Raw genomic sequence first — 26,258 nt, forward strand, 5'->3', positions numbered from 1 at the left:
TAGCTTGGGTGCTTGACTGCCATTGTGTGGTCAGAACGCTCGGGAACAACCCTACTCCTCGGCCAGATCCTCCAGTCTATTTGTATAAATGTTCGATTTTTTTTCTTCCACTTTGACATTGTAAAGTATTTTGTGTAGATCGTTGACCAAAAATGACAATACAATCAATTTGAATCCCTTTGTAACACAAAAATTGTGGAAAAAGTCAGAGGGTGTGAATACTTTCTGAAGGCACTGTATTTCTATAGAACACCATTTTTATTGTCAACTTCTTAGTTAGCTCATCAATATGCTTTTTAAATGCCCAGATATTTGGAAGCAATGTGGGAACCATCAAAGGTACTTATGCTTAAATCATTAGAATTATTTTTGTGTGCTCTAGAAAACAATATATACTTTGTTTGACCCGCATTCAATACAAATTGAATGCACACTAACAAGTGAAACAACTTTAACAAATGATTTGTGAAGTAATTCCCCTTCTATAATTTAACATGGCCATCATACTGCATGGGTTTAAGAGATTTAAAGGTCCTATACAGCCATTTTTTAACTCAATATCAATTTGTATTTTTGTATTTGTATTGATTATGGATCCCCATCAGCTACTCTTCCAGGGGTCCAGCAAAATTAAGACAGTTTATACAATTTTAATGGCAGTTTTTCCATTGAAAGCCTATCACAGTTCACTATCCCTAATGTGGGCTTCCACTACATGTGGCCAGTCTTTAGGCATTATTTCAGGCTTTTACTCTGAAAAATGAGGGAGGAACACCACTTTCAATGAGAGGACAGTGGAAATTTCCAGACATGAGTCCAGCGGGTGACCGGGAGCGCACCTTTCTTGTTTCTCCTTTTCTATTGACAAAGATATTGTCCGGTTGAAATATGACGGATTATTTATGACAAAAACAACCTGAGGATTGATTATAAACATCGTTTGACATGTTTCTACAAACTTTTATGGTACTTTTTAGATTTTGTGTCTGCATGCTGTCACCGCGCTTTGTTCCAATGGATTACTGAACAAAACGCACAAACAAAACAGAGGTTTTTGGATATAAAGAGGGACATTATCGAACAAAACAAACATGTAACATGGAGTCTTGGGAGTGCTACTATATGAAGATCATCAAAGGTAAGTGATACATTTTATCGCTATTTCTGACTTTTGTTACTCCTCTTCTTGGCTGCTAACTGTTTGTAATGATTTGTCTGCTGGGCGCTGTTCTCAGATAATCGCATGGTTTGCTTTCGCCGTAAAGCCTTTTTTAAATCTGACACAGCGGTTGGATTAACAAGAAGTTTATCTTTAAACTGTTGTATAACATTTGTATCTTTTATGTATGTTTATTATGAGAATTTCTGTTTGTTGAGTTTCACTCTCTGCAATTTCCCCGGATGTTGTTTGAGACAGTGGATTACTGAACAAAACGCGCTAATAAAACAGAGGTTTTTGGATATAAAGAGGGACTTGATCGAACAAAACAAACATTTATTGGGTAACTGGGAAACTTGTGAGTGTAACCATATGAAGATCATCAAAGGTAAGTCATTAATTTTATCGCCATTTCTGACTTTTGTTACTCGTCTACTTGGCTGGTTACTGTTTGTAATGATTTGTCTGCTGGGCGCTGTTCTCAGATAATCGCATGGTTTGCTTTCGCCGTAAAGTCTTTTTGAAATCTGACACCGTGGTTGGATTAACAAGTTCACCTTTAAACCGATGTATAACACTTGTATGTTTCATGAATTTCTATAATGGGTATTTCTGTTTTTGAATTTGGCGCTCTGCAATTTTACTGGATGTTGGCCAGGTGGGACGGTAGCGTCCCACACCCCCTAGAGTTAAACAATAAGCACACAATACAAAGGATGTTTAAGACAATATATTGAACATTTTATTCCAAAACAGTCACATCTTTGTAATAGTGTAATGTGTAACTTTAGATACTCCGTGCTGAGTAAAATAACGGTTTTAGTCTGAAAATGCAAACATAAGCGTTTCTTGGCAATGGCTTTTCTACCAAAAGTCTGGATTGCAGTCACTCTTTTAGAGCAATCGAATCACGGTTAACTCAGAACTACAATCTCTAATTTGGTCAGCTGTATGATTAAATTATGGGTCCATACCATAGAGATAGATAGAGGGCTCATCTTTGTATCTTTGTCATTATAGCATCTGTGACAGCATGGGCAGCGCCATTGAAGCAGTAGTTCATTTGCTTCTTCACGATTGGCTGATCCCTCCTGATGACCCAGTTGGAAGTCCCAACCAGTTGACTGCATTAAAATGCTGAAAGACCTCAATGGCGCTGCCCATGCCAATACGGTATTTTGGCCACTAGAGGCCTCTATCATTCTTTATAGGCCATGTTAGAAATTGGGAGTCCTGTTTGCGAAGTCTCCACCCTAGTAAATGCAAACATTCAGGACAACGCACGGTAATCAAATATCTCAATACATTATTTCACTGAACTATCCCATTATATTTAAAGAGTTACTAGCTAAAGGCCCAGTAAAGGATTCGCCAAATAAAGCCAGGTGTGAAAATAGTCAGTGGTTAAAAGCCTGAAGCACTGAAAGCATTTAAAGGTTATACATGTAACATTTCTACCTTTAAATCCTACATGTAACATTTATATAAAAATCCACTAGAGAAAAACGGGAGGTCTGTCCAGGTGTTGTATGTAGGCTACATCTCCCTGTTTTATGATTTGTTTGTGAGGTTGACAATATTCACAGTACAACTCTTCGTTAAGTCCTTGCAACAGATGTTCTAAGCTATTTTGAGACCTTAAGGACCATCAGGTCACAGAGGTTGGTGGTACCTTAAATGGAGAGAATGGGCTCGTGGTAATGTCTGGACCGGTATCAGTGGAATGGTATCAAATACATGAAAGACATGGTTTCCATGTGTTTGATGCCATTCCATTAGCTCCATTCCAGATGTTATTATGAGCCGTCCTCCCTTCAGCAGCCTCCACTGCATCAGGTAGGCCTAATGCTGGAATGTCTACCAATGGCATGCCCATCTTTTTTGTAAAAAAATACACTGGTCACTCAAAACATTTTTAAAGTATTTATAATGCATAAACAGCCCACACTTTAGATGAGACCACGCAAAAGACAACTAATGATTAGTAAATGGTTTATAAGGACCTATATTAAACGTCTTATGAATGGAGTAATGATTAGTAATGATGAATAAACTATTTACTAATCCATTATAAATGCTTTATTATGTGGAGTTATTATAAATTGCTAACCAATTGAGTACCTTACTATGATTTGTTTTCATTTAAAATGGTCAAAAAGAAAGAAAAATAGCTTCTTAGCAAAAAGCAAATTCTCAAGCAAGAATTTTGCAAGCTATGACTCTCTGGGAGTGGTCTGAGTGGGGAGGGAAAAACTGAAAACTAGCTGTTATTGGCAGAGAGGTTTGGAAATCTCTTTCTTATTGGTCTATTAATGAATTTACCACCTGGTGATGTCACCAGTCAGGCCAAAATTGCATCCCACCAAAACAGGCTGAAATTTCAGGTGGTCTTTTCAAACAGCTCTTACACTAAAAGGGCATTATCATAATTTCACAATTTCACAGATTTATTCCAACCTCATGGTGTGGAAATATATACAGTATAAAACACAGGAAATCACATTTTGACTGCACTGGGCCTTTAAGAATATTATTATATTGTTGTTCTGTGTGTGTGTGTGTGGTGGCGGTGGTGGGAAGGGGGGTAATGAGGTGGTTTCAGGTAGATTAATCTAATAATAGCCAATTGATATTGAGCATGATATTGAATGACAACAACTTAAGTGAATCAGACATTGACGTGTGTGTGGCATATCAAGAAGCTGATTAAACAGCATGATAATTACACAGGTGCACCTTGTGCTTTGGACAATAAAAGGCCACTCTAAAATGTGCAGTTTTGTCACACAACACAATGCCACAGATGTTTCAAGTTTTGAGGGAGTGTACAATTGGCATGCTGACTGCAGGAATGTTAACCAGAGCTGTTGCCAGATAATTGAATGTTAATTTATCTTCCATAAACTGCCTCCAATGTCGTTTTAGAGAATTTAGCAGTACATCCAAACACGTGTAACCACGCCAGCCCAGGACCTCCAAATCCGGCTTCTACACCTGCGGGTTCATCTGAGACCAGCTACCCTGACAGCTGATGAAACTGTGGGTTTACACAACCAAAGAGTTTCTGCACAAACTGTCAGAAACCGTCTCAGGGAAGCTCATCTGCATGCTCATCATCCTCACCAGGGTCTTGACCACACTGCAGTTCAGCGTCGTAACCAAATTCATTGGGCAAATGCTCACCTTCGATGGCCACTGGCACGCTGGAGAAGTGTGCTCTTCACAGATTCATCCCGGTTTCAACTGTAGATGGCAGACAGCGTCAAATGGGTGAGCGGTTTGCTGATGTCAACGTTGTGAACAGAGTGCTCCATGGTGACGGTGGGGTTATGGTACAGGCAGGTATAAGCTGCAGACAACGAACACTATTGCATTTTATCGATGGCAATTTGAATATACAGAGATACTGTAACGAGATCCTGAGGCCCATTGTTGTGCCATTCATCCGCCGCCATCACCTCATGTTTCAGCATGATAATGCACGGCCCCATGTCGCAAGGATCTGTACACAATTCCTGGTAACTGAAATTCCATGGCCTGCATACTCACCAGACATTTCACCCATTACGCATGTTTGGGATGCTCTGGATTGATGAGTACGACAGCGTGTTCCAGTTCCCTCCAATATCCAGCAACTTTGCACAGCCCACAGCCCAATTGAAGAGGAGTGGGACAACATTCCACAGGCCACAATCAACAGCCTGATCATCTCCACGGAAAGGAGATGTGTCACGCTGCGTGAGGCAAATGGTGGTGCCACCAGATACTGAATGTTTTTCTGATCCACGCCACTACCTTTTTAAAAAAAGATATCTGTGAACAACAGATGCATATCTGTATTCCCAGTCATGAGAAATCCATAGATTAGGGCTTAATGAATTTATTTCAATTGACTGATTTCCTTTATATGAACTAACTCAGTAAAATCTTAGAAATTGTTCCATGTTGTGTTTATATTTTTGTTCAGTGTATTTGATTGTTTGTGTTTATTGTATTTTCTTATTTATTATTATTCTTGCTTTTTTGTGTGTGTGTGAAGTTTGTGATGCTAAATGTTTTTATCTATCAGCCTAGGGACTATAGATTAAATCTAGCCAACTAGCTAAATCCAGCACATTTACAGAAATGTGAATTAATAATGCACCTAGATGCCAATGTAGACCTAATAATGTAGGCCTACATTGTCCGTTAAATAAATAAATGAGTAGTTTTATTTCAAATATTTAATCTAAGCCATTTGTTGAACGTCACATTGATAGCCTAATGTGAATGGGACCTTCTGCACCTAGATGCCCCTGTTTGTACGGAGTTGAGATCATTTCAGCGCCTCTATCGCCAGAACAGGGCCTTTGACACTCCTCTCGACCGCACGGCGCACCAACGCCCTCATCAACAGCTGGAGATGGGTGAACGGCTTTCTTCAGTCACTATTAAAATGCACAGAGGCAGAAGTGATGGAATAAGGAGATGAAGCTTTTGTGGATATACAGGATATAGACCTAGACATATCACTTGAATTAAATATATTCATGCAGGCTGTCGACAGAGATAATGTTGTGCGTTAGAGTATGTGGTCCCGAGCTTTCCAGAGATGTGTTTCTACTTGGGGTCGTGTTTGTGCAAGGATAAATTGGGAATAAAAGGTTTGCAGACACAGTGTCGGCAGAATCCAAACCAAAAGAGATGGTAAGTTGTGTGTGTCGAACCATAAATTAACTCATAGTGATAGATAGTCTAAACTGATATGTTACAGTATAGGCAGGCATATGTTTATAGCATAGGTACTCAAATCTTACCCTACGTGGTCCGGAGCCTGCTGGTTTTCTGTTATACCTGACAAATAATTGCACACACCTGGTGTCCCAGGTCTAAATAAGTCCCTGATTAGAGGGGAACAATAAAAAAAATGCAATGGAACTGGCTTCGAGGTCCAGATTTGAGTTTGAGGGTTATATAGGCTACTGGACTGAACTGATCGACAATAATAATTGAATGTGTTTCCAGTAGTAGGCTTACTCATTAGGCTACAATGATGATTCAATAGGCTGAAGTCGCTGGTTGTTGACAAGTTTGGCGAAGAGACATGGTGAAGCTTAGGTGTCACGTCCTGACCAGTAAAGGGGTTATTTGTTATTATAGTTTAGTCAGGACGTGGCAGGGGGTATTTGTTTTATATGGTTTTGAGTGCGTGTTTATGTAGAGGGGCGTTTGATTTATGTATTCTGGGGTTTTTGGTTTAGTTCTATGTTGTATAGTTCCATGTCTGTTCTAGGGTATTTAGATCTATGTTTAGGTAATTGGGATTGGGGCCTTCAATTGGAGGCAGCTGGTTATCGTTGCATCTGATTGAAGGTCCTATATTTAGGAGTATGTTTGTTATGGGTATTGTGGGAGGTTGTTCTTAGCACTGCTGTATTTAGCCTGCAAGACTGTTCGTTCGTTTCTTGTTTTGTTTATTTAAGTGTTCACTAATAAAGTTAAGATCAGCACTCGACCCGGTGCGCCTTTGTCAACTTACTACGACGACCGTGACAGAACCTCCCACCTCCAACGGACCAAGCAGCGGAGAAAGGAGCAGCAGGTGGACTATCGGGAGTTTTGGACATGGGAGGAAATTCTGGACGGGGCTGGACCATGGCACCAGGCTGAGGAATACCATCGCCCACCGGAGGAGATAGAGGCAGCCAAGGCAGAGCGGCGCCGGTATGAGGCTATATATGCGCCGATAAGGAAGCAGGAGAGGCAGCCCCCCAAAATATTTTTTTTGGGGGGGCACACGGGTAGTTTGGCTAGGGCAGGCAGTAGACCTGAGCCAACTATCCGTGATTTTTATGGGGAACAGAGGATCAGAGGAGCACCGTACTATGCGGAAGTGCACACGATCTCGCCTATGCGCACAAACAGTCCGGTGAAAATGATTCCAGCCCCTCGCAAGTGCCATGCTCGAGTGAGCACTCAGGCCGTAGGAGTTGTATGCTCCAGACCGCCAGTAATTCTTCACGGCCCAGTGTATCCTGTTCCCACTCCTCGCACTAGCCCTGAGGTGCGTGTCTCCAATCTGATACCTCCAGTACCAGCACCACGCACCAGGCTTCAGGTGCGTCAGCCCAGTCCAGTACATCCTGTTCCCGCTCCTCGCACTAGCCTTGAGGTGCGTGTCTCCAGTCTGATACCTCCAGTACCAGCACCACGCACCAGGCTTCCAGTGCGTCAGCCTAGTCCCGAGCTTCCGATGACAGTACCTCGTCCAGAACTTCCGGCAACAGTGCCTCGTCCAGAACTTCCGGCAACAGTGCCTCGTCCAGAACTTCCGGCAACAGTGCCTCGTCCAGAGTGTCCGGCAACAGTGCCTCGTCCAGAGCTTCCGGCGACAGTGCCCCGTAGAGAGACGGTCCACTGTCCGGAACCGAGAGAGACGGTCCACTGTCCGGAACCGAGAGAGACGGCCCACTGTCCGGAACCGAGAGAGACGGCCCACTGTCCGGAACCGAGTGAGACGGCCCACTGTCCGGAACCGAGTGAGACGGCCCACTGTCCGGGAACCGAGTGAGACGGCCCACTGTCCGGGAACCGAGTGAGACGGCCCACTGTCCGGAACCGAGTGAGACGGCCCACTGTCCGGAACCGAGTGAGAAGGCCCACTGTCCGGAACCGAGTGAGACGGCCCACTGTCCGGAACCGAGTGAGTCGGCCTACAGTCCGGAACCGAGTGAGTCGGCCTACAGTCCGGAACCGAGTGAGACGGCCTACAGTCCGGAACCGAGTGAGACGGCCTACAGTCCGGAACCGAGTGAGTCGGCCTACAGTCCGGAGCTCCCAGAGTACAGTCCAGGGTCTACAGTGACATGCTTCAGGCCGAGGTTTTCAGTAGGGGTGGACTGGTCAGGTGGGGGACTAAGGCCTGAGCCTGAGCCACCTCCACTGTAGGAGATTTGGGGAGGGGGGGTGTAGCACGGGAGCCGTCAGTGACGGCAGCCACCCTCCCTTCCCTCCTTTTAGTTTAGGGGTTTATTTTGTAGATATGTTTTGTTGTTAGGTGCATCCGGGGTCTGCACCTTTGGGGGGGGGGGTACTGTCACGCCCTGACCAGTAAAGGGGTTATTTGTTATTATAGTTTGGTCAGGAGGTATTTGTTTTATATGGTTTTGAGTGTGTGTTTATGTAGAGGGGCGTTTGATTTATGTATTCTGGGGTTGGTCCCGTGTGGCTCAGTTGGTAGAGCATGGTGTTTGCAACGCCAGGGTTGTGGGTTTGATTCCCACGGGGGACCAGTATGGAACAAAATGTATGAAATGTATGCATTCACTACTGTAAGTTGCTCTGGATAAGAGCGTCTGCTAAATGACTAAAATGTAAAATGTTTTTGGTTTAGTTCTATGTTGTATAGTTCCATGTCTGTTCTAGGGTATTTAGATCTATGTTTAGGTAATTGGGATTGGGGCCTTCAATTGGAGGCAGCTGGTTATCGTTGCATCTGATTGAAGGTCCTATATTTAGGAGTATGTTTGTTATGGGTATTGTGGGAGGTTGTTCTTAGCACTGCTGTATTTAGACTGCAAGACTGTTAATTCGTTTGTTTCTTGTTTTGTTTATTTAAGTGTTCACTAATAAAGTTAAGATGAGCACTCGACCCGCTGCGCCTTGGTCCACTTACTATGACGACCGTGACATTAGGTAACAATGTCATCAATTAACAGTGGACTCATTAACATCATATTATACTTGGTAAGGGTAGGCAACAACACATCTGCCATGCGGATCCTCAACACAGGTGCGCCTCAGGGGTGCGTGCTTAGTCCCCTCCTGTACTCCCTGTTCACCCACGACTGCCTGGCCAAGCATGACTCCAACACCATCATTAAGTTTGCTGATGACACAACAGTGGTAAGCTTGATCACCGACAACGATAAGGCAGCCTATAGGAAGGAGGTCAGAGACCTGGCAGTGTGGTGCCAGGCCTACAACCTCTCCCTCAGCGTGAGCTGATCGTGGACTACAGGAAAAGGAGGGACGAACACGCCCCCCTTCACACCGATGGGGCTGTAGTGGAGTGGGTCGAGAGCTTTAAGTTCCTTGGTGTCCACATCACCAAAAAACTATCTGTCACACCCTGATCTGTTTCACCTGTCTTTGTGCTCGTCTCCACCCCCCTCCAGGTGTCACCCATCTTCCCCATTATCCCCAGTGTATTTATACCTGTGTTCTCTGTTTGTCTGTTGCCAGTTCGTGTCACGTCCTGACCAGCAGAGGGCGTATTGCTTAGTCTAGGTCAGGATGTGGCAGGGGGTTTGTGTTTGTTAAATGTTGGGTTGATGATTGGGACTTCCAATTGAAGGCAGGTGTGTATAGTTGCCTTTGATTGGAAGTCCTATATAGGTGTGTGTGTTTGTCTTTGGGGTTGTGGGGAATTGTTCTGTGTTGAGCCTATGCTTTGCCAGACTGTTGGTTGTTCGTTCATTCTCGTGAGTTCTTTGTTATTTTGGGTGTTCATTTTTGATAGTTAATAAAAGTCAAGATGAGCCTGCACATACCTGCTGCGTTTTGGTCCTCTTCTCTCCAGTACGACATTTTCAAGGATGAGTACGACTTATTTTATGACAGAATTCCCCACCAACAAAGGACCAAGCAGCGGAAGAAGGCTGGCGAGGTAAGGGAGACCGAGAGGCACCCCCAATAATTTTTTAGGGGGGGGCACAAGGGCTGTTTGACGGGGCAAGAGCTGCCCGCCAGTCAACAGTCGCCAGAGCTACCCGCCAGTCAACAGTCGTCATCAGAGCTGCCCGCCAGTCAACAGTCGTCATCAGAGCTGCCCGCCAGTCAACAGTCGTCATCAGAGCTGCCCGCCAGTCAACAGTCATCATCAGAGCTGCCCGCCAGTCAACAGTCGTCATCAGAGCTGCCCGCCATTCAACAGTTGTCATCAGAGCTGCCCGCCAGTCAACAGTCGTCATCAGAGCTGCCCGCCAGTCAACAGTCGTCATCAGAGCTGCCCGCCAGTCAACAGTCGTCAGAGCTGCCCGCCAGTCAACAGTCGTCAGAGCTGCCCGCCAGTCAACAGTCGTCAGAGCTGCCCGCCAGTCAACAGTCGTCAGAGCTGCCCGCCAGTCAACAGTCGCCAGAGAGGTCAGACTGCGCTGAACTGCCGGAGTGGCCAGACTGCCCTGAACTGCCGGCGTGGCCAGACTGCCCTGAACTGCCGGAGTGGCCAGACTGCCCTGACCTGCCGGAGTGGCCAGACTGCCCTGACCTGCCGGAGTGGCCAGACTGCCCTGACCTGGCGGAGTGGCCAGACTGCCCTGACCTGGCGGAGTGGCCAGACTGCCCTGACCTGGCGGAGTGGCCAGACTGCCCTGACCTGCCGGAGTGGCCAGACTGCCCTGACCTGCCGGAGTGGCCAGACTGCCCTGACCTGCCGGAGTGGCCAGACTGCCCTGAACTGCCGGAGTGGCCAGACTGCGCTGAACTGCCGGAGTGGCCAGACGGCCCAGACTGTCCCCAGTTGCCAGACTGCCCAGACTGTCCCCAGTTGCCAGACTGCCCAGACTGTCCCCAGTTGCCAGACTGCCCCGACTGTCCCCAGTTGCCAGACTGCCCCGACTGTCCCGAGTTGCCAGACTGCCCCGACTGTCCCGAGTTGCCAGACTGCCCCGACTGTCCCGAGCTGCCAGACTGCCCCGACTGTCCCGAGCTGCCAGACTGCCCCGACTGTCCCGAGCTGCCAGACTGCCCCGACTGTCCCGAGCTGCCAGACTGCCCCGACTGTCCCGAGCTGCCAGACTGCCCCGACTGCCTGGAACGGCCTGCACCTGAGCCACCTCCAGGATAGGTGGGTTGGGGAGGGAGGGTGTAGCACAGTGCCGTCGTTGACGGCAGCCACCCTCTCTTCCCTCCCTTATGGTTTAGGGGTTATTGTTTGTTGGGTTTTTGTTGGGGTATTGGGGATTTTCTTGTTTTCCTTTTTTAGGTGCATCCTGGAGTCTGCACCTTGAGGGGGGGGTACTGTCACGTCCTGACCAGCAGAGGGCGTATTGCTTAGTCTAGGTCAGGATGTGGCAGGGGGTTTGTGTTTGTTAAATGTTGGGTTGATGATTGGGACTTCCAATTGAAGGCAGGTGTGTATAGTTGCCTTTGATTGGAAGTCCTATATAGGTGTGTGTGTTTGTCTTTGGGGTTGTGGGGAATTGTTCTGTGTTGAGCCTATGCTTTGCCAGACTGTTGGTTGTTCGTTCATTCTCGTGAGTTCTTTGTTATTTTGGGTGTTCATTTTTGATAGTTAATAAAAGTCAAGATGAGCCTGCACATACCTGCTGCGTTTTGGTCCTCTTCTCTCCAGTACGACATTTTCAAGGATGAGTACGACTTATTTTATGACAGTTCGTTTTGTTCGGCAAGTCTATCAGCGTTTTTCCCCTTGCTTCTGTCTTTTTCTAGTTCCTGTTTTCTAGTTTTTCCGGTTTTGACTATTCTGCCTGCTCTGACCCTGCCTGCCGTTCCGTACCTTGTCACATCACCCTGGATTATTGACCCCTGCCTGCCCTGACCCCGAGACTGCCTGCCGTTCTGTACCTTATGGACTCTGATCTGGATTACTGACCTCTGCCTGCCCTTGACCTGTCGTTTTGCCTTCTAGTAATAAACTTTTGTTACTTCGACACTGTCTGCATCTGGGTCTTCTCCTGAAACATGATACTATCATAGTCCAAACACACCAAGACAGTTGTGAAGAGGGCACGACAATGCCTATTCCCCCTCAGGAGACTGAAAATATTTGGCATGGGTCACCAGATCCTAAAAAAGTTCTACAGCTGCACCACCGAGAACATCTTGACCAGTTGTATCACTGCTTGTTATGGCAACTGCTCTGCATTTTGTAACGTAACAAAATGTGGAAAAAGTCAAGGGGTCTGAATACTTTACGATTTTTTTTATCCAGTCGGATAAACACTCCAAACAGCCTACTTGACCGCTCGGAGACGTCTGCACGGTCCTAAAGCACACTGTTGCCTTGTTTTGTATCTCATTCCAATGATAAAACTGGGGGGGGACAAAAATACAATTTCAGAATGTGGGGGGGACTTGTCCCCCCTGTCCCCAGTGAAAGTTGCTCCCCTGCATATGCTATAGAAACAAGCAGATGCATCTCTGATGATCTCCAAAGAATTGTCCCAAAACTATCTCAATAACCCAACACAACACAGACAGTTTTCCACATGGTTTGAAAGTGAACCTTCTTGTGCAATTTAGCCATAACATGAATTTCCTCCAATGTGTCCCTCGCCCCATCCATCAGGACATACAGCAATCATTGCAGAGGAAACACCAATCTCAGGGAGTGTGTAGGAACCACTGGAAGACTGTTGGTCCAGCTTGGGAAGTGTAAAGCCCAAAAATCTCTATTCATTCATTTTCTAATGGATTTGCTCAGTCCGCCTCAGATATCGATAAAGCCAGGCAATTCCATCTTCCTTGTCTTGATATCTCTAATCTTGATATCCTTGTCTTGGTATCACTAATATGTGTTTACTTCACGTACAGGCAAACTCTTGAGAGGATTTGAGCCAGTCTACCAGGAGAAACTTTGCATCGACCTGAAGACATTTTGCAATGCCTTTCCCTTCCATATTTATTTATTTATTTTTATTTCACCTTTATTTAACCAGGTAGGCTAGTTGAGAACAAGTTCTCATTTGCAACTGCGACCTGGCCAAGATAAAGCGTAGCAATTCAACACATACAACAACACAGAGTTACACATGGAATAAACAAAACGTACAGTCAATACAGTAGAACAAAACAAAACAAAAAGTCTATATACAGTGAGTGCAAATGAGGTAAGTTAAGGCAATAAATAGGCCATGGTGGTGAAATAATTACAATATAGCAATTAAACACTGGAATGGTAGATGTGCAGAAGATGAATGTGCAAGTAGAGATACCGGGGTGCAAAGGAGCAACATAAATACATAAATACAGTATGGGGATGAGGTAGGTAGATAGATGGGCTGTTTACAGATGAGACACCATATAGTGTACGATGAAGAGATAAAAAAGTATTATCTCCCAGATTCCCTCTTGGTATTGAGTACCTACGACGTTTAAAAAAATAAATATATATTTTACCTTTATTTATAGGTTTTCTCAATTAAATTTTTTTGATTTTTGTTGAAACCAAATATATCACTCAATGCCATCTCTTATATTGTATTATTAACAAACCCTTATTTCAAGTTGCAACTTATTTCTTTCAACACTTAACTTACTTTTCCCCTTTGGTTAAACCTAATAAATAACATAAATACAAACTAATATATATAGGCTACTACAACCCATTTTTTCATATTGTACCAAGTTGATTTTTCACTTTGGAGTTACCTATCCAAATATCTTAATTTGGGTTACAAGCAATTACTGTAAATCAGTTTCCTGTTAATCAAGATATTAAGTTGTTTCATAACATTAAATCAGGTTTTCAAACACTTTCTTTACATAAGAATTGTGCATGAACTGGTTACCAATATTGTAACCAAATTGTTACCATCTCATCAATTAAAACTTTTCCAGGCTCTTTAGAATCACAGCACTTACAGAGATATCATTTAAAGGGAAATATCAACATTTTTCTGCTTCATCTTCATCATCTCCAGCACCTCCCCAACATATGTGAAAATGGCACGTTTCTGTGTTTTGTAGTAAAAAAAGATAAAGGAAGATACGTGTTTCCAATGACATCGATGTGCATCATGTGATTTTAGCCAATCATGAGTTGGCTACTAATTACCTTCCTCAGTCTTTTTTACTACAAAACATAGAAATGTGCCATTTTCACATTATGTTGATGTTGGGGTGGTGCTGGAGATGATGAAAATAACATTTAAAACCTTAGAAATTTCTCTTTAAGATTCAGTGCTGGCATTGATCCTATAATCATAAAAAAAAACAGAACACATTACCTGGAATGGCATTCACTCTCACGGGTGGCCAAAAATAACAAACTGAAAGCCACGCCCCCAGTAGGCCATGCCTCCAACTCTTCTGATAGGCTGCCACCTCTATATTGCACCCACCACTATGCATTGCAAATGCACATGTTGTGTTGGAAGCAATTTAAAAGCTTTCATTCAATTAAAAAATTCACATTGATATGTCCAATTCTTTATTTGATTTCCTACAAATTGAATAGAATAGGTTGAACAAACCAAAGTATAATTTTGTATCATAACAATCAGAAAAAGCACTTCAGAAGAACAACAGTGCCGTCCCACTTTTTATAGTGTGGTTTAGTAATGCCAGATAAGCACTGGGATGCTTTCCCGTACACAGACTAGTCCTTGTCATGGACTAAAAAGCATTCTCAATGGAGAATCTCAATTAGAAGTGCTGAACAAATATGCCTTTCACACCACCTTGACCTCCTAACTGTCCCAAAGCCCTTCGAACGGCATTTATATAATGTAGATATGGTGAATTGTAATCTTAAAACATGGAGTTAGGCTGCTGAAGTGCACTACTTTGACCAGAGCCCTATTGGCCCTCATTAAAAGTAGTGCACTATATAGGGAATAGGTTGCTGTTTGGGACACGGCCTGAATCTCTGCTCTCTGGTTCAACCCGTGCAGCTGATGGTGAGACGGGCGGGGGTGAACATCCAGAAGATCGTCTCCGGGCTGCAGAACATGAACATTCACCTGGACCAGTACCTTAGTATCGTCCACCCCGAGGTCACCTTCACCATCTCCAGCATCAGGAAGTTCATCAACAGCCACTTTGTCCTGCAGACGCGACGGGACATGATGCCCAAGACCTGGAGGGACAGACCCAAGCTGGAGCTCAGAGGTGGAATGAAGGAATGGATTAATTAATGAATGAATGGATGAAGGAATGAATGAAAGAATAGATGGATGGATGGATGAACGGATGACTGAATGGATGAATAAAGGAAGGAAGTCAGGAAGTAAGTAAGGAAGGAGGAATTCAAGGAATAAATAAATTAATGGTTATTTATTATTGTGTCATGCCACTTATGCTACCTATCCCACCATAAGCTTTTGACAGAAACACACACATTCCCCCTTCCCTCCATTTAATTTCCCCCCATTCACTCTCTCCTTATTTCCACCTCTTACTCTCCTGTTCCCAGGTCAGATGTTGTCGATGGAGTCTCTGCAGTGCATACTGTACCAGGCCTCCCCTTTGCTGCGGAGCCTCCACGAGCTGGAGGAGCAGAACATGCACATCTCTGACATTGCCCCTCATGACGTCACGCGGGACCTCATCCTGCTCAACCAGCAGCGGCTGGCCGAGATGGAGCTCTCCAACCAGCTGGAGAGGAAGAAGAAGGAGCTCCGACACCTGTCCCATATGGAGGAGGAGAGGACCAAGACGGAGAACACATGGCCAACCAGTTGAAGGAGGGGAAGAGAGCAGGTGAATGACACGGTGAGAGGAGATGTGGGGAGAGTAGAAGAGAGGAGTGGAAAGGTGCAGAGAGGCGAGTTGAGAAGAGAAGAGGAAAGGAGAGGTGGGGAGAGGAAAGGAAAGGAGAGGAGAGTAGGGGAGAAAAGAGGAGGGAAGGTGAGGGGAGGTGAGGAGAGGAGAGGAGGGGAGAGTATGGGAGAGAATGGGAGGAAAGGAGAGAAGAGAGGAAAGTAGAGAAGATGAGAGGAAAAAAGAGTGGAAAGGAAATAATTTGTGAGAAGATTGCGAAATGCCCTAGTAGGGCCAAAAACTATTTTGCCAATACCTGTGTACAGTAGCCTAAGCCTCCCTTGCTCTGACACACAACAGACAGTAAAGATGTACAGAGTGGAATTGGTGGGCATTTTTAAGGATATTTCCCTGCCTTGCTGCAGTGTATTACATATTTAATGGCATGAGCTGCAGATTGAGACAGCCCCACAACACAGCTAGCAGCTAGCGGCTCCCAGATACATCTGTCTTTGAAGCACAGAACACAGAACACAGACAGACAGACAAACAAACAGATAGACACAGACAGATGGACACAGACAGACAGAGATACATACAGAGACACAGACAGACGAACACGCATGCACAACGCACACACACAACTCTTGTGCATAAACAGCACACACACATGCATATGCGCGCACACACACACACGCAAAATGAATTAATATGAATCAACAGGTCAACTTGATGTGAAAAAGGATTAAGCAGAATAACTCGTTTTCACTATTGTTCTCGACATTGGAAAAGGACTCAGACAGTGCTATATTTATGGAAATGGCCATATGGTCGGTGGTGGTTGTGGTTATGTTTGCTCTAAAGGAGTACACCATCCTCTCCAGTGATGTGGTCACCTTCACCAACATCTGCTCAGAGTGTGACCCCATCCAGATCGTCAACATGCTCAACTCCATGTACGTCAAGTTCGACCGGCTCACCACAGTACACGCAGTTTACAAGGTAACAAAATATTACATTTGTCAGATAGGCTAAACATCATTATTTATCATTCATAATTTAATCTTGTGAATTATTCTACATATCCATCTTTTCATTCATCTTGACCAGGCAGCCTGGAATAGCCATTCCAGTACTTATCTGACCAATATCAATCTGCCTGTGGTTGTGGGTGCATCAGGTGGAGACCATAGGCCTACATGGTGGTTGGTGGTGTGCCCATCCCATTGTCCAGCCATTCTGAAAGTGTGGCCAACTTCACCCTGGGCATGATCATAGCAGCTAGGGAGGTCATCAACCCCATCACAGGAGGGCTTATCCAGGTGAGACCCACAGATGGCTGGTGTGTTTGAATGCTGGATTGATTCTTCCCTCTATTTTTGTAACAGCATTGTTCCATTGATCCAAATCCAAAGGGTTGTGTTTCCCTGCCCTTGTCTTTCTTTTAGAGCTGATCTTTCTCAGTTCTCCCGCTAGTTTATCACAATACAATACCTCTCTCTGTGTCTGAGGCTGGTCTAGCGGGTAATGAAGCTGCCAGCAGCACATAAATGTCACCCCCTAGCGTTGATACGCATCCTTCCACTACTTAGTGATCATTTCCACCTATTTCTGTCTCAATAAAGTAAAAATATCCCACAAAATATATTTAATAAACAACCAATACCTCTCTGCTGTAGGTACACAACGGGCCGGTTCTAGCTGGTGTGGTGGAGGAGAAGATGCCTCGGTACTGCCTGTTCGGAGACAGTAAACACGGCGTCTTGCATGGATATCCACGGCCTCCCCAACAAGATCCACCTCAGCCCTAGTGTTCACCTGTAAGACCTCGGCGCATGTCACTGAACTGCAGGAAATGAAATCAATCAAGAAAGCAAGCAAGCAATTTTATTTATAAAGACATTTTTACATCAACTGTTGTCACAAAGTGCTTTACAGTAAATTGATGGTTGGTTGGTTGGTATGTTAGTTGCTTGGTTGGTTGAGGGATTGATTTATTAATTGAGTGCTTTGTTGGTTGAGCCCATAGGACTCTGGTCAAATGTAGTGCGCAATAGAAGGAAAAGGGTGTTCATATGTATAAGGCTTTGTGTTCCTATGTCTTCTCCCTCCTGGGTTCTGAAAGACAAGGGCTTCATGCTGTCTGTCTGTCTGTATGTCTGTCTGCCTCTCAACTACTCTCTTTAAAAATACACACCTTTATAAATATACAGTACACCTGAGGAAATGTCTTAGATGTGTGTCTCACCTTGTTGCACCTTATTTGTCTAATTCTTTGGGTTGCTCAGCCTCAGATGCATTATCTCAACAGGTTTTCTGTTCCCTGATATTTACGGCGCATTTAGCCATAATCGCCACTGTGGTAGATTCTTAATGCCTCACTCTAATGCTAGACCTCTTTGTTGTAATCTAATCCCACAGCCATCCAGAGGGTGCAGAGTGAAGACAGGAACCCCACAGTGCCCATGGAGTATAGAGACGGCCTGACCTACCCACCGCCCTCCTCCTCTTCTTCTTTCTTTTCTTATATCATTCTTTCTTTCTTTTAATTTCATGATATTCTTGAATATTTACATTTTAATTAAATCTTATATTCTTAATCTCTTATGTTCTTCATATTATTCTAAAATGATCTTTAACTCATAGGTAAAAGACTGCTCCTCCATTTCTTTTACATTTCTCCTATTCGTTACCTCCATTGCCTCCCACTCAGCCTGCAGTGGTGGCTCTTGGGAGGTTTGTGTGTTTCATAGGAAACCTCAGGACTTAGAGAGCTACGGCGGTCTCCACAGTGACAACAAGTCAGGGGGAGGTCTCCTCAACCCAGACCACCAGCTGACCAGAGCAACCTTGTACCAGAGTAACACTCCCATAGAGGCTGAGGCTCCTCCTTCCACTCAGAGGAACAAACACATCCAGACCAGTTTCTGTGTGGTCCTCTGAACTGTTGAAATACTACCCAGACCAGTCACTGTAGCCCAGTTTATACCTGGTGCTAACACATGCGTCCTTTATCCTGATCTTGTCCTTCTCCTCCATTGTGATTGTGCCCACATTTTAGCTGTTGCATCTACACATGATAAAATACACATATTAGAATGTGTCTCTTATCCGTCTACTGTGTCTGCCTTGTGACCAGATTTCCTGGTCCTTCCCTGTATGCAAATTATTTAACAGATATTATTCAAAAATAATATTTCTTAAGACACATATTGATAAGTCAATGGTGCCACCTGTCAATGATTTTAGAGGGAGGGATAATGATGATTTAATATGTTTTACTGTCCAAATCCTTCTCCACTGGTAAGATATCCAGACACAATGCATCCCTGAACACCTCCGGAGGTGATCAGGAACATCAGATCACAATCAGATCACAATACGTCTTCTAATCGTCTAGGACGCATGTTAGCACCAGGTATAAGCTGAGCTTAAGTGAGCCATTCGATTGGACCACAACTGCTGGAATATAGGAAATTCAATGAAATTGGACTCTCTCTGCTGTTGAGTCTATACTCTGTGAGCCTATAGTGTTTTATGAACATAGAAATGATCTATGGTCTATGGTCATCTTGATAATGTTTGCGTTTTATGTGATCTCTCCCATGGAGCACTGCCGTCTATGTGATATATAGAAGTCAACTGTAAGCAGACTGGTACCTCTGGTCTATAGGGCATTAGAGCACGTAGGTAACTCGTTGTCGTTGTGCGATGGGATCAGAGCTACCAGACTGCAGGGTGAACATACTATATACCAGACCTGTGTTCAAATAATATTTAGAGTATTTCAATTACTTCAATTACTTTCAAAGACGTGAAATTAGTTTTAAAATACTTTCAAATACAAGTAGCTGATTTGGCCACATTTAAAAAAAAATACTAAAATACACAGAAAATGAGTATTTAAATAACAAATACTTAAATATGCATGTATTTGAAACCAGGTCTGACGTAAACATATGTGTAGGCCTACAGTATATTCGTATATAGATTGTCAATTTACATATATACGTATATCATTTGTATTTCCTGATGAGGTATTTGAGAGTCCTCTGCCAATATTGTATTGTCTGTAGAGTTTTAATTGTGTTAAAAAAAAAAAGTAGCCTCCTATGTTTGTTTTTAAACTGTTGAAGACTGTTTAAGCCAGAATTATTGAAATACCCAAGCAATAGGATTATATTTAATATTTTGAAAAAGTCAATAACGTGTTCTAATTAATTTGTGTTTTCGCTCTGTCTTGACCCAATAGAAAATAGTGATAGGCCAATAAACATTTACTCAAAGCTACCCTACGGTACCTGGCATGCATTGATAAAAACAGGTGAATAAGTGATGACCCTGAAATTCACCAAGAGGCTGCATGCCCATTGCTCTGAAGAAAAAAAGAGACCACACCGTCACTAAAACGATCGTCACATGCAGCGTTCTCAAGGCTCTGATTGACGTGATGGGCTGCAGGGCTGGACATCTGATCCGTGGAAGGAGTGTTGTGTTGGAGGGAGTGCTGGCGGCTCATCACTGATGACCGGGCATTGGATCACCTCAGCCGGATGGAAACAACACCTGTAACCGGAGTCTCCATGTGTGGAGTTCAGGTCAGGTGCGATAAAAATCAATCTTCTGGCTGACCTAAAAAACTGTAGCTGACACACTGACCTAGATACTGTTTGTGTGATAGGTCTATTTCTGTAGGCCTAACTCCCTGCTCTTCACATATTTATGGGCTATAGAATAGATATTGTTCCGCCAAAGGGTCCATCTCTCGCCGTCTATCTTCACCTCACGAATCCGTCTCCGCAATCGCATCCAGATCTGTCAGATGGTTGGCCAGAACTGGTCGGTTGGTGTAGATGTTATCCACAGGCAGAAAAAATGTTACCGTCTTTACTTTGGTCCTGCAAAATAAGGGGAATTAATAGCAACCTAAGCAAAATGCTACATGTTGCTTTAAATTAGGTTATCTAAAAATTCTGGTGAGGTTGGATGAGAAGGCCCACTGGGACACTCACCTGTTATTGTGTACGTATTCTTGGAGAAAGAACCCGTTGGTTAACTTCTTTGCAGTGGTGCTGATCTCGTCTCGTCTCGTGTGGAATTCCCAAAGATGGATGTGGCCCTTCTGTCGACTTCCTCGTGAACTCGACCCCAACTTGAGTTGCTTCCCTTCACAACCTCTTCATCTTTCGACACACTCTTCGGTCTCACTCTTCCTGATCACACTTGGCTTGTTGGAGGCGATTGAGTGTCTCCGGATGGTCATTACAATGTTCTCTGTGAGATCAATAAAACAAATTGATCAGATGATTTTGTTCAAACCAGTCCTAGCTTTAAATAGCCTAATTTTAAACAATGTTTATACATAAAACATTGTGCTTTATCTTTCCATTTAAAACGACAAATGCAGTTGATAGTGCGACTTTACCCATACTGCCGCTCGAGCGCAGACGCATTCTGTCTCAGGTTTATGTGGGATGGGTTGTAGTCAGCCCCAGTCCTGGGCTGTCCTGCCGGTGAATACGGATTAGGTTCACCTGGCTCAGTCCCAATCACCGGCTGACCGATTTCCCCCTGTAGCACACTGTTCTCCATATCAAGCTTCTTGATTTCGTTGCGATCTCCATGACCACCTCAGCGAGGCTCCGGCTGCTTTCCATGGTGCTGGAATTCTGCTGCCAGAACCACAGCTTCCCATACAACCACGACTCGAGCAAGAGGAGCTAGTTTTGTTGCGGTTTTAACATGCTGCCTGTTCTAGCTCTCTGCCAGTCTCTGTCTGCGTCTCTCAATCTCCGTCTAGATCATGTCCAAAGAAGATTATGTCGCCTTTCACCACTTGTACAGCTAAAAGGGCTTGGGTGATCAGCCAGTGGGACACAAGCAATGTTTTTATTAAGTGGCACGCAGTGTCGTATTTCAGGAAAAGCATGCTGCGGAATGGACAATGGACAAGGAGATGAAATCCTTATTCTGAACATTTCAGCAAAGGAGGTAAGCTATATAATAACATCTAATGAAGTTGTCTTGAATCAAACGTAGGCTAGGCCATTGTGTGAATCTGATAATGAGGCAGATTACAGTTGTCCTCCGGGGCAAATGATGTGTATCTCCTCCCCACCACCCACAACCCACCACCCACAACACCTAAAATATTAATTAGATCTAGCGAAGATGAATCTAGGGTGGCAAAACAACCTGCAGACACATTATTGTTGCTCTCTTAAAAACGCATCAATAAAAATATGTCATAAATGGACAAGAAGGTTCTATTAGGCTACTATAGGTTTTGATTGGTTTAGGGTCAGATGACATCAGGTTTTGGTTATCTGTTACCAGAGAGACTGCAGCCATCATGACCAAACGAAACATGACACGTTTACACACTGCAGCATGTGCACAGAAAAGTAGGCACATGCTCATGTGATATGGCTCACAACAAGTCAGATTGGTTGTCTCTGTGATGTTGCATCCCATTGCGATAATAAACATGAAACAAAAATACATGGTTATCACTCACATTCATTAGTCTAAAAAGTGAAAGTTACCTCAGGACCGACAGCCAACAAATGTCACAATAAGAAATGCCCATCATTCATAATATCATAATTGTCAAACGGCCTTCTATTTGGCAGGTACCCTAAACAGTTTCTGGCAGATCAAGCGCTTGAATAGCTCAGCAGCTTTATTAACTTTGAAAAGGTGAGAGAATTGTTATTTTCTCATCCAATTGTTCGTTTCACAATGTGAGAAAAGTGCACAGATCTTTAATTGCATGGTCCCAGCCATTAACAGGTGAGAGCACTGTTTTTTTGTTGTAGCCTACATTTGTCCTTGAAACAGACCAACAGGTCAATATTGGGGGTTTCTAATATTACTATCACTATGGTATCAAAGTCTCTAGAAGTTTGGCAACAACACAAGCTGGTGGAAGCTGTTTCCATGTTATTTTGCAACCAAAAATGTATATTGAATTAATTTTAGTTTATAACAAATCAAATAATCGAACCGATACCCAGTGGGATGATGACACACAAACGCTCCAAAGCAATTATTGTGCAATCCGGAGTAAAACAGTAGAATAGTGCAGTAAAGACGCAATCTATTTAAAAAAACACTTGCTGGCTGCTTGAGGTGTCACTACAGACCCGGGTTCGATCCCAGGCTGTGTCACAACTGGCTGTGACCGGGAGTCCCATAGGGCAGCGCACAATTGGCCCAGCGTCGCATCGTGCTCTAGCGACTCCGTGTGGCGGGCCGGGTTAAGCGGGCGGATGTTAAGAAGTTGGGGAGTTGCAGCGATGAGACAAGATCGAAATTGGATATCACCAAATTGTGGAGAAAAAAATTCTGCCATGCAACAAAAATCTCGGAGGAAAGAAGACAAGGAAGGAAGACAAGACAATGCTGAGTTAAATTACAAAGTTTTACTGAGCTAAGTTATTACATATGCCTAAAAAGATACAGTGCCTTCAGAAAGTGTTCACACCCCTTGACTTTTTCCACATTTTGTTGTGTTACAGCCAGAATTTAAAATGGATTAAATTGAAACTGTGTCACTGGCCTACACACAATACCCTATGATGTCAAAGTGGAATTATGTTTTTAGAAATGTTTACAAATGAATAAAAAAAGCAAAAATGATATGTCTTGAGTCAATAAGTATTCAACCCCTTTGTTATGGCAAGTCTAAATAAGTTCAGGAGTAAAAATGTGCTTAACAAGCCACATAATAAGTTGCATGGACTCACTCTGTGCGCAATAATAGTGTTTAACATGATTTCTGAATGACTACCTCATCTCTATACCCCACACATACAAGAAACTGCAAGGTCCATCAGTCAAGCAGTGAATTTCAAACACAGATTCAACCACAAAGACCAGTGAGGTTTTCCAATCCCTCACAAATAAGGGCACCTATTGGTAGATAAGTAAAATTCAAAAAGCAGACTTTGAATATCCCTTTGAGTATGGTGAAATTATTAATTACACTTTGGATGGTGTATCAATACACCTAGTCACTACAAAGATACAGGCGTCCTTCCTAACTCAGTTGCTGGAGAGGAAGGAAATCACTCAGGGATTTCAACATGAGGATTAAAAACAGTTACGGAGTTGAATGGCTGTGATAGGAGAAAACTGAAGATGAATCAACAACATTGACGTTACACAACAATACTAACCTAAATGACAGAGTGAAAAGAAGGAAGTCTGTCCAGAATGTGTTTTGTGACTTGCAAGCCTCCCCCTTTTTCCTCCAAACATAACGATGGTCATTATGGCCAAACAGTTCTATTTTTGTTTCATCAGACCAGAGGACATTTCTCCAAAAAGTACAATCTTAGTCCCCATGTGCAGTTGCAAACCGTAGTCTGGATTTTTTATGGCGGTTTTGGAGCAGTGGCTTCTTCCTTGCTGAGTTGCCTTTCAGGTTATGCTGATAGAGGACTCGTTTTACTGTGGATATAGTTACTTTTGTACTTGTTTCCTCCAGCATTGTCACAAGGTCCTTTGCTGTAGTTCTGGGATTGATTTGCACTTTTCGCACCAAAGTACGTTGATCTCTAGGAACAGAACGCGTCTCTTTCCTGAGCGGTATGATGGCTGCGTGGTCCCATGGTGTTTATACTTGCGTACTATTGTTTGTACAGATGAACGTGGTTCCTTCAGGCATCTGGAAATTGCTCCCAAGGATGAACCAGACTTGTGGAGGTCTACACATTTTCTTTCTGAGGTGTTGGCTGATTTCTTTTGATTTTCCTATGATGTCAAGCAAAGGGGCACTGAGTTTGAAGGTAGGCCTTGAAGTACATCCACAGACACACCTCCAACTGACTCAAATGATGTCAATTAGTCTATCAGAAGCTTCTAAAGCCATGACATAATTTTCTGGAATTTTCCAAGCTGTGTAAAGGCACAGTCAACTTAGTAAACTTCTGACCCACTGGAATTGAGATACAATTTACTGTAAGTGAAACAATCTGTCTATAAACAATTGTTGGGAAAATTACTTGTGTCATACACAAAGTAGACGTCCTAACCGGCTTGCCAAAACTATAGTTTGTTAACAAGAAATATGTGGAGTGGTTGAAAAACAAGTTTTAATGACTCCAACCTAAGTGTATGTTAACTTCCGACTTCAACTGTATGTACATTATGTATGTAGTCCCTATGTATGTATGTATGTATGTATGTATGTATGTATGTATGTATGTATGTATGTATGTATGTATGTAAAGAAAAATACTAGTAGAGATTAATTTTCACTTACCCTGTGGTTTATGGTCGTTAACAAATTTTATTTAAATGTTATACATAAAACATTAGTTTGTTCATTCTTTTTTTTTATTTAGCCAAACAAAAAAATCATATATATTTTTTTTAAATATGAATAATTCTTATTTACAATTTAAAACAGTACAGTAAATAATAATAACAACATTATCAATCATAAAAATGTTATAAAACATAAACTTTCAATTGGAAAATCTGTGAGCTGGGAATTCCAGAATGTTAGGATACAAAGTAGTTATGCGGAGTTGTTCTACATTCAAACAGGAACTAGAGGTGTGTTCAATCAAACAAGAAGTAGGCTACATGTTCATTTGTTCAGCAGGACACAACGTGGAACATTCCGATAGAAATAAACGATGTGGAATAAAACATGTCTCTCTGCCTTATAGAAGAAGGAATCATGTTGGCTGAATCCATAGTATTTCTATCTGCATCATTCAACAATGTTTGGCTACTGAACGTGACCCTAATTTCCTTTATAGAATTGCTTGAACTGTCATTTTACAATACCTTTTGGAATTGCTTACCCCAGGTGGCAAACATTTGCAGCATAAATATAACCAACAGAATATGGACAAATTGTTGTGACCAGAATTACAACCAAACCTTTGCTCTGTTGAACGCACCTCAAGCTCATTAAGGTCACAATTTTCTAAAGGGGATGGGGTTGGGGAGAGAAGGCGTGTGTTGTCTGTGTGTGTGTGTGTACAGAGTAAGGAGATGAGGCGGTCGGCAGGGGAGTGCAAACATGGATTGAGCCTTAAAAAACTAAACAAAAAGTAACGGTACAGCAGCCTGGTCTACTGGACATCATCATCATCATCATCATCATCATCACCAGGACTGCAGACTACCGGGACACCAGACTACCACAACTCCAGACTACCACGACCAAAGTCTACAGACTTCTGGACTTCCCCATCCACTTCCCTTTTTTTCCCCAGTTCCCATAAAGTCACAGTTCCAGTCCCCTGCTCCTTTCTGTATAATTCCTGGCAGGAGGAAGAACGACGTCTGTCACCAGGAGCCATTTTGGGTAAACATGTCCTCCTAGGCCCTGTCAGATTCCAGCATGCCTATTGGCTGCTCAGAAGGCGCTGTGTCGTTCTGTTCCTGGTTGTCTTGTGTGAGGGATCTTGGCATGGAGGAGAGACATAGAGAGTCAATTCATGTTTCAAATCACACAAACAGACATCTGATGAATGTATGATGCGACCAAGCACGCACGCACACACATATATGCTGAGAGGTTAGTATAATGCACAGCACAGTGCCACTTGCTCCATAATGACACAGCCGAAGGCATGGTAAAGTGGGGGGGGATTGTGTGACCTGGCAGTCTTAGAAACGATAGTGAGGGAGATATTAGAAAGAGAGGAGCAGA

General features: G+C 43.5%; 1 protein-coding gene and 1 pseudogene across 1 annotated transcript in view; one reads left to right on the top strand and one right to left on the bottom strand.

Moving 5' to 3' along the window:
* Positions 1 to 1,531: 1,531 nt before the first annotated feature.
* LOC106580703 (guanylate cyclase soluble subunit beta-2-like) lies at positions 1,532 to 18,526 on the top strand (annotated as a pseudogene).
* A 6,332-nt stretch (positions 18,527 to 24,858) lies between these two features.
* Positions 24,859 to 26,258, bottom strand: part of LOC106580682 (dedicator of cytokinesis protein 10-like) — a 158,165-nt gene continuing 156,765 nt past the window's right edge. The window contains 1 exon segment of the mRNA XM_014162004.2: positions 24,859 to 26,009. Coding sequence (XP_014017479.2) covers positions 25,962 to 26,009 — 48 coding nt within the window. The 3' untranslated portion in view covers positions 24,859 to 25,961.

This window comes from Salmo salar, chromosome ssa20 (genome assembly GCF_905237065.1).
Source record: "Salmo salar chromosome ssa20, Ssal_v3.1, whole genome shotgun sequence".
Lineage (NCBI taxonomy): Eukaryota > Metazoa > Chordata > Actinopteri > Salmoniformes > Salmonidae > Salmo > Salmo salar.